The sequence below is a fragment of the Plasmopara halstedii genome, assembly GCF_900000015.1.
Source record: "Plasmopara halstedii genome assembly, contig: Scaffold_262, whole genome shotgun sequence".
NCBI lineage: Eukaryota > Oomycota > Peronosporomycetes > Peronosporales > Peronosporaceae > Plasmopara > Plasmopara halstedii.
Window position 1 is genome coordinate 1,033,518 of NW_020187183.1, and position 9,134 is coordinate 1,042,651.

Consider the following 9,134-nt stretch of genomic DNA (forward strand, 5'->3'; position numbering starts at 1 on the left):
GACAAGCTTATAGTGGTATAAGTTTGGGTTTTTCAGTAGAAATGTGACTTGTGTTGATGGTCAGTAAGTATGCTTCAATTATGTTGGAAGATAATGTGTCCTACGTGTTGACTCACATTCCACATCGTCAGCTTACAGATTAGCCATAACATTATTTATGCTGTAATCCTTAAACTCCCTTAGTGAATTGAAAAGAGATTAGCTGCAATACTTGTATTGCAGCTAAAAAGAAGGATTCTGCGGAGCACCGTGTACGTAATAAAGTCATCAAGATATTGTGACGTCTACCTCCTGGCTCTAAAGTTTTGAAATCTACTGAGTTTATAGAGAGAGTTCTGACTATTTCTCAAAGTTTTGCCTATTTAATATTCAGAACTGATTTAATGAGCTGACAAATCCAAGTACTTGTGAAAATAACAAAAGATGCAGCGGCTCGTCATGTCCTGTGTACGTCTGTCGCGCATCTCACCAACCTTATGCGCCTTATATCCATCTGACAACACACTAACTCCAATCACGAATGGATTACGCCGTTGTATGAGTGCTAAATCGCTTCCATCTCCATCGTGTATGCAAGTAGCAGACCTTTTGGAGGTGGCTAAGCAATTCCGAAGCAAAGAAACAAATTACATTCATGAAGATCAAACGCTGGATGAAGCTGTGAAGTGTCTCACACAGAATGAAAATTCCGCTACTCTTGTGGTAGTAAATAAACAACATCAAGTTGTGGGGCTTATAACAAATAGATTGGCATTACAAAAGGTAGTGCGGATGCATTCTAATGGCAAGCGGACGGATTGGAACGTTAAGGTAGAACAATTACATAGTATCGAGTCGGATCACGGCTCTTTGTTCTGTATTAGACTAATAGCATTTTTTAGGTGTCGGAAGTGGCGATTCCAGCTCGCAAAGTGTTGTATGTATCTCCTGAAGACTCATTAGAAGATGTACGTACAAGTGGAATGAAGTGGTGAATAAATGTGCTCGTACATTAACTATGTGCGCAGTGTCGAGCTGTGATGGCATTATCTGGAGTTGGGGAGTTGCCAGTATTACGTGGGAGCAAGTTGCTTGGTACTGTATCATTAATAGATATTGCATCATTGATTCATCGCCACGATGCACAGTTTAATCCCGATCCTACAAGGTGCAGAACTAAGATATCATAAGGCTTTATTGAGCTCATGATGTAGTTACATTTTTGTAGCGCCAAATCAGACTACATCAACTTAATTCTTCCGCGTAAGGGGTTACCTGCAAACACATCACTCGACCAAACGGTCGTTCAACAGTACGTGATTGTGTCAGAACCACAAGTTGTAGACAATTCTGATGGATACTTTTCTTACAGTGAGCACGTGCATCGAAACTACTGGACAACTTATCTTCGCTCATTTGCCATGTCAATTCCACATCCACAGAAAAGGGAAGCAGGAGGAGAAGATGCCTTTTTCTTGGGTGTCGTACCTCACGGTGAGGATCAAGGTGGGGCTTCCGCTCTAGTTTTACAAGACGGTCTGTTTGATATGACGCCATCCATTCCAACTATAACGGAAGGTACTCATGGACCTGTCGATGTCCTCGCAATGGGAGTCGCAGATGGGGTTGGTTCATGGTTTGAAAAAGGCGTGAGTGCTCGTCAATATGCAAAGGAACTCATGGTCGCAGCTCACCAAGCCGTACAAGTCTCATACGCTAAAGACCACGATATTGAGCCGTCCGAAGTGCTGCATGCAGCGTGGTCAACGGTCTTGCAGAGAGAAATTGTAGGAAGCTCCACTGCGTGTGTACTTGCATTAGACCCAGAATTGGGTGAACTACACGGCATTAACTTGGGCGACTCTGGTTTCTTGATCATTCGTGACAAGGCATCGGATCGTGAGACTGCGCGCTTGCGTGGCACATTGGATGGCTCGCTCATGCGTAAGATTAACAATCGAGATCATGATTTGACGCCTGCTGGACGCCGAAAAGGAGCACACGTAACGTACCGTTCTCCGCAGCAACTTCACTACTTCAATTGTCCATTTCAACTTGGTTTTGCAGGTACTTCTTTAGCAAGTGAAGTCGTCGACGATTTGGGCCAAACGCATTCGCATATGAAAGAAAAGCCTTTATTCGAAACTCCTGAGAGTGGTGTAAGGCTGCGCGTTCCTGTGCTAGAAGGAGACTTAATTCTTCTCGCAACTGATGGTCTGTTCGACAATGTGGATGAAGACGTTTTACTTGAAATTGTGCGTGCAGAACCAGATCTGGAGACTATGACTCGAAAATTAGTACAGAAAGCTTATGATTTGTCATTGGATCGTACACGTGACTCGCCTTTTGCGCGACTGGCGAAGGAAAACGACTTGCTGTGGGGTGGTGGCATGCCTGACGATATAACGATCATTGCAGCACGCGTTATGAAGCATAAAGCAAAGGAAGAAAAGATCGTACAGTCCAAAATGAAGTCGAGGACAGAAAGTTGGTAGCACAGACACGAAAATATGAGTTAAGGTTGGGAACGCGTACTAATAGTCACTTTTGAGATTCAAAAATAAAACGAATAACCTCATGTTGTTGTGTCATCTGATGCTGCACTTATGTTACACAGTGCAGCATTCTGACTCCCTTCTGTTTCCTCTTCTTCGCTGACATCTTTGCTTCCAACTTGCTCTTCATCACTAGCATTTCCAAAAGTAGTTGCATTTTCGTTTTCTTCGTCATCTTCATCTAAGTCTCCTTTATCCTCTTCCTCTGAGATGACAACAATCTCTTCGTTGCTTTCATCAATTTCGTCTTCAATCTCGTCTTCCTCTTCTTCATCTTCATATCCTCCGGTTTCTTCATCATCATCGAGTTCCACTGGTGCCGTAGCCGAAGATCCTAAGTACAAGTCCCGCACTTTAACAGCATCCCGCATAAGTGACAATATCGAGTCTTGAGCGCAAGCATCTACTAAAATCGCATCTCTTGCTTCTTCATGACCATAAAACAATTCTTCTCCATACTTTTCTAAAGCCATAAGACATAATTTACTGCGTGCCGAGTCATCCAGTTGCTGAAGTAAATTTCTAGCTTCTCGCTGGTTTTGAGCGCGTAAAATGGTTCTCGCTATCTCTTGATCATCATACTGCTCAGATAATGCTACAGAGTCTTCTTCGTCTTCTTCATCTTCTTCATCTCCCTCATCAACGTCAACAATATCAATTTCATTATTTTGAGACGTCAATGCTTTACTTCCATCTCCTTCTTCAGCAGGAGATAACTCTGACGTTTCCATCTTATGGTCAATACTGACGACTTTACTTTCCGTAATTTGTTCTTTATTTGCCAGAATTAGACCATCATCATCCAATTCCTGTCCATTTTCGTCATTCTTCAACCCCAGCGCAAGATCAGTATCCAGATCTTCCTCTTGCTCTATAAATTCCTCATTATCATCCACATCAGGCAATTCTTCGTCAAGTAACTTGGTCCTTTTATCAAGTGGAGACACCAGGACGTCGTCTAGCGTCGTCATAATGTCACCGTCAAAGGCCTCACTAGCTGAACGTTTTCCAGCTTGAGTGGACGAGATAGAAGCGGGTATTGTAGTAGAGAAATTTTCGATATCAATGGCAACAGCTGAAGCACCTCTGGAGGCATGTAAAGGTTCTGCCATGGACGATATGATCACGAAGAGAGAGAGGAAACTACGCGGCGGTTGCTTTTAAAAATTCAATTTGCTAGAGAAGTTCCGTTTGTGAATCTGATTATGATATCAAAGAGTGAAGACGATTGGCTATTGAGGAAAAAACTTTGATATGTAGTAATATTTAATTTACTTATCAGAGTATCATAGAACTACTGACCACTGCGCCTGGAATTCCACTCCAGTTTCGACAGCTGAACATCCTGCTTTTCAGAGCATAGTTGCACGGGGAGTCTATTACCCGCACAAAATAAAATGACAAAATGAAGCATCATGAAAGCGCGGTCTTCGCAACCGACAGCTTTAACATTTCTATGTAAGAATACCGAGGTGTCCTCCAGTGAGAACTATACCGGTGTTTCTTTGACGTCATCCGGCGATACACTGTTCTGCAATTTTTCAAATAGTAGAAACCCATCGCATTTTTTTGTCCTTCTCCACGAGTTTCAAACTCCCTGCCCTTTCCGTTGGCAAGATGGGATTTGAAATCCCGCCGTGATGATGTCCAACTCGATCCCAACGAGTTCAGCTACGATCCCAGATTGCTCTTTCGCGAGCGCAAGAGTCTCATCGATCCTTACACAAATAACGTTGTGCTTTGGTTATTGATACATCTAAAGTCATCCACCGCGCTGGTGCAGAGACGACTTTGAGTGTGATTTTTGCTCACAACAAGAGCATAACGAGCAAATCGTCGTTCTACCAGCGCTGTTCTAATTACCAGAGCTTTTCCCTAGGAGTGCCGTCTGCACTTGGAACAGTGACGACTAGGGTTTAGAGTTTAGCTTTCCCCCGCTGAATCTTGCTGTGAGGACTCAAATCGGGTGATATGGTATATTTCCTCATCCAGGGTGTAAAATAGGTCTGACGCTCAGCGGCACTTTCCTCGGCTTCTAGTATACAACGTACATCCCTCATTAAGAATACCATTCTCCCCACCGCTTCATGCTGGCCTTTCCAAAGTGCATGTAACGGGGTTTCACTAACCCTTGTATGAAAGGGTGGGTCACACAGGATGGTGTGACCGTACAGAGGTGTGGATAACACAAGTTGGCGTAATCACACAATGGTGTGGCTACAACGCAACAAGAAGCCACTACGTGACTAAACCCTACAGGACTGCAAGCAATTCTGCATATTAATTAGGTGTTACTATTCAATTGGGAAAACTTAAGGTTTTAGACATAGGCGGCTCTGCCGCAAATAAAAAAATTATATACAGCTTCAATTTTGAACAGAAGAGCGAATTTACCTTGGTTAAGGCTCTAAGTAAGCGGATTGCAATCCGCTACACTCGTACTGGTTCTTGTATAGAGCATCAGGTCGGTAAGAGCTTCTTTACCTTGGTTTAGGTTTTAAATACTCTTGGAGGTAGTGGATTGCAATCCGCTACACTCGCACTGGTTTTGGTATAGAGCGTGAGGTCGATGACCTTAGATTAGCTTCCTCTAATCAAAGAGCTTCGGCAGCCCCGCTGAACTCGGTAGCACTCGAAGTTAATTTACGCCTGGGTCGTTATGTCTGATCCTCTGTGAGGAAGGAGTAATACTCCTTTTTGTCCCAGGGCATGCAGGACGGATTAATAAACTGATGTACCTGCTGGATCCCGAGGGCATGGAGTACCTCGTTGCACAAGGGACCGAGGTCATAAGCGCGCGCCTGAAGGATTTTTCGAGCCTCTGTTAGAGCACTCACAGCAGAAGCTGTCAGCGTCGACAGCTTCCATGACGGCACCGTCGACGACGGATGCTTCCTTCCGGCCCAGGCCGCTCATGGTCAGCGTTAAGACCTTCGCGGGTAAGGATGGAGAGAATCTCTTGCTCTGGATATGAGAGGCCGAGATGGCGATGGCATCCGCCATGCCCAAGAACGAACAACAGCGCGTTGCGCTAGCTATCTCCAAGCTCAAGGACCGAGCGCGAGAATGGGCACTAACGTGCGATACTGCGGTTGAATCGGTGTTCACCTCCTCGAGGGAGCAGAAGCGTCAGATTTTGCGAGTGTTCTTGGCACCTAATCAGGCATATTGCGTGCGATCGCATTTCCTTACCACCCGACAAGGCAAGACTGAGTTGTTGGAGTGTGTCCAAGAGTTGAGAATTATTATTACCGGAATGGCAGTAGATCCTCTTCCCAAGGTGATTGCATTGACCACCTCCATGGAGGGTATCCGCACTGGCGTGGCCAGGATGAGAGTCTTCTGTGTGCACCCGTCTTTTTTGAAGAAGCGGTGAACGTGGCATTGAATGCCGAAATCAACATTAAATCGACACAACTTGGTTAGAATGCACACCCTCAGGGCTGGTCGAGCGGGTCTGATATCAATGGATCTCAGGTATGCTGAGAAACAGGGTCGAAGAGCTCAGAGCTGCCGGGCGGCTATCGAACACCCGACGGTTTTTTGTCTGTGGAGACACCCGTCACCTTCAAAGTGATGGTCCCCTGAGCGAGACGCGTCAAGGTTCATCAAATCGACGTTCCGCTTCTCACCTGGGGAAACGACAACACCCAGTAGGCGCAGGCGCCTAACTGGGGAAGAACTGAGTTCTGTTTAGCCTCAAAGAGGTAGAGAGCAGCAGGGCCGAGCCACGAAGAGCTCCGTGCTCTAGAACACGGAATGTGTATGCAAGCCGGGCTTGCTGGTCTTAGAAGCGACCGTGAAGGGCTTTACGAAGTCATGGAAATCCTTATCGATTCTGGGGCGTTGGGCAGTTCAGCTTGACGCTTCACGATATAAGAAAGTCATCTGTATGCTGAGGCGCTAAAAGCGCGGTTGAGTGACACCGTCACTGATCGCTTAGCGACGGGAGCGTGTGTGTCTGTGCCGAGGGTCCCTGTAGACATCGGTGTCAAGTTTTTTCTCCCTCAATAGCGTGGAACGCTTCTTAGCCTAACACTTGGATTCAAGGTATGACCTTATCCTTGGTATGTAATGGTTGGAACACCATGAGCTATGAATTGGATGAAGGTCGAAGACCTTTGGCGCTACTCGCACATTCCCTGGTGGAGCGTTGGTGAGTCATGAACTTACCTCTACTAGGAAGCAGAGGCGCTATTGGCGCGGGCACTGGACCGGGACGGTCAATGTGCTGGAAATATGAGACCTGAATTGTCGAACACCAAAGGTGTTTTGAACAAGAAGTCCCGAGCGTGGCTCGCGGATTGAACGTGGAGTGGCACGAAATTCACTGAGCACTGCTCAAGTATCAAAGCAGTTGCTGCATGACAAGAGTGGCATGGTAAGCCAAGGGCCGAGAAATCTAGGGCGAGGCCCCAGTGATGCACGTGGAGTTGCATGATCAGCCAAGGACCAAGGCATCGAGGGCGAGGCCCATGTGATGCGCGTGAGATGGCACATAATCCACTGAGCACTGCTCACATTTCGAAGCAGTCGCTGCATAGCATGAGTGGCATGGTCGGACGAGGTTCCACGCATTCTGGGCAAGGCCTTTCTGATGCGCTTGGAGTGGCACGTTATCCACTGGACTAAGACTGCGGGAATAGCAGTTCTTCGTCAAATGTTGTTATTGACATCAAGGCGCCGATAAAGCAGATGGTAGGGACACTGGATGATGCCGAATGCGTGTTCCCACTGGTCTAGATAAAAAGTGAAACCTCTATGGAGAGGAGACGGCGATGCCGTATGTTATCTGCAAGACGCGGGACATCGACCCTGATTCAGGGTTCGTCTACCGTCGACGATAGTGCAGAGCTATACAACCTTTTAATCGGTATGATGGGAGACAAAGACGGCGATGTCACCCTTAAGGCTATTTTCGCAATGAATGCTCTTTTTGAGCTATACGTGATGTCTTTCGAAGAATTAAGCGGTGCCTCGAAGGCAAGCAACTCAGCCGAGGTGGTTAGTATACGACCAAAATAGGAGATTGACTCGTCGTCGCTTTTGGATGAAGCTGTCCTGGAGGACACCAAGAGGGTGCTGAACGCACGAAGTGGATCGTCAATCCTAAATGGTCCCTCGGATCCGTACTATTATTTGGCAATGAAATTCAAGACGTCATCTCCAAAGACCCAACGTCGGTCCTACCTCCGGACCGAGGTGTGCGTCATGAGATTGACCTGTTTCCGGGAACTAAATACTGCGTAACACGCAAGGAGCAGAGTGACGTCATTGGCGCCTTTTTCCGTGCAAAGCTGGAGGCAGGAATGTTGCGTGGGAGCAAGTCTCCACAGTCGATACCTACGTTTTGTATCCGGAAGCCGAACGGCAAGTGGCGTACGTTTACGCTTATAATAAGCTAAACGCTGCCACCATTCCGGTACAGACGCCGATTCTTAGTGATGCAATTGTTTAGGACCTATCTGGCGCATGCACAAACATACTTTGACGACATCTTCGCCCATAGTCGTGCGCAGCGTGGAAGGACAAATGAGGAAAACCACATCGTCCATTTGAGAGCGGTGCCCGAGTGCATGCGCACGAACTAACTGTATGGTAATACCGAAAAGTGCATCTTCGGCGCGGAAGAAATCTCCTTTTTAAGGTGCTATATTGGGTAGAGCGGTTCCTGCTAAGGCCAAGGCCATTGTTGACTGGTCGGTTCCAAGAAAACGAACGGACCTGCGCAAGTGCACAAGTATAGTGGGAATTATGCGGAAATGGCATGGCCACTGTCGAATATTCCTAAGAAGGATACGGAATTGTGTTGGGACACCGAGCATCGGAATGCTTTTGATAGGGTTAAAGACAGTCTCTTTCATGTACCGATACTGGCGTTGCCAGACTCCGATCGTCTTTTTAGTGTCTTCTGTGACGCTTTGGACTTTGGTATCAGCTGTGCCCTGCTGCAAGCAGACGCCGAGGAGCAAGATTGGGTGATCGCGTTCGAAGCTTGACAGCTATATGCTACAGTGAGGAATTACCCAGTCCACGACAAGGAGTTATTTGCGATGAAGTATGCACTTGTCAAGTTCAGGATGCACCTGCTTCGCTCAAATCCGTTTGTGATCTACACAGATCATGCGTCATTATGCACTGTGACTCAGTCGCCTCACCTCTCGCAGAAGATGATCAGATGGATCTCATTTTTAGCTGAATATAACCCCGCGGTGGAGTATAAGCCAGGAAAGCAGAATGCTTTGACTGATGCGTTGCCACGCAAACCGGATTACGATATGAGCTAGCTCATGTCACGACGGTGACGTCGTCAATGTCGGATTCGATCCGAGCCGCATACGCGGGTGATAGTATGCGTGTAGACTTGCTACAGGCTCTCGGTAGCAAGGAGTTTGAAACCTCGGACAAAATATGGTCGGCGCGATTGCACGCACGGTTACACCGATATTCGTTGAATAACGAGTTGCTGTATTATAGCACCGACTCGACGGATATGCCACGAATTGTGGTTCCTCTCGATGAAGATTTGAAATACTGTATTTTCTATGAGGCCCACGACACCCCACTCAGTGGTCATCTCGGTCGTGAGAAGACGTACAG

At 46.7% G+C, this 9,134-nt stretch overlaps 2 protein-coding genes across 2 annotated transcripts in view; one reads left to right on the plus strand and one right to left on the minus strand.

Moving 5' to 3' along the window:
* The window catches only part of PHALS_04662 (phosphatase ptc7 family protein), a gene marked incomplete at both ends in the record, with an annotated part of 3,228 nt that extends 1,170 nt beyond the window's left edge, over positions 1 to 2,058 (plus strand). Inside the window, 7 exons of the mRNA XM_024722519.1 lie at positions 430 to 810; positions 882 to 947; positions 1,008 to 1,147; positions 1,208 to 1,291; positions 1,352 to 1,485; positions 1,558 to 1,982; positions 2,047 to 2,058. Of these exons, the coding sequence (XP_024573587.1) occupies positions 430 to 810; positions 882 to 947; positions 1,008 to 1,147; positions 1,208 to 1,291; positions 1,352 to 1,485; positions 1,558 to 1,982; positions 2,047 to 2,058 (1,242 nt within the window). The remainder of the gene's footprint in view (positions 1 to 429; positions 811 to 881; positions 948 to 1,007; positions 1,148 to 1,207; positions 1,292 to 1,351; positions 1,486 to 1,557; positions 1,983 to 2,046) is intronic.
* A 164-nt stretch (positions 2,059 to 2,222) lies between these two features.
* On the minus strand, positions 2,223 to 3,646 carry PHALS_04663 (uncharacterized protein; the record flags this gene model as incomplete). Its single annotated transcript, XM_024722520.1, has 4 exons — positions 2,223 to 2,259; positions 2,312 to 2,373; positions 2,440 to 2,513; positions 2,584 to 3,646. 4 exons carry the CDS (start codon positions 3,644 to 3,646, stop codon positions 2,223 to 2,225), a joined length of 1,236 nt encoding a protein of 411 aa, XP_024573588.1.
* Between the last annotated feature and the right edge of the window lie 5,488 nt (positions 3,647 to 9,134).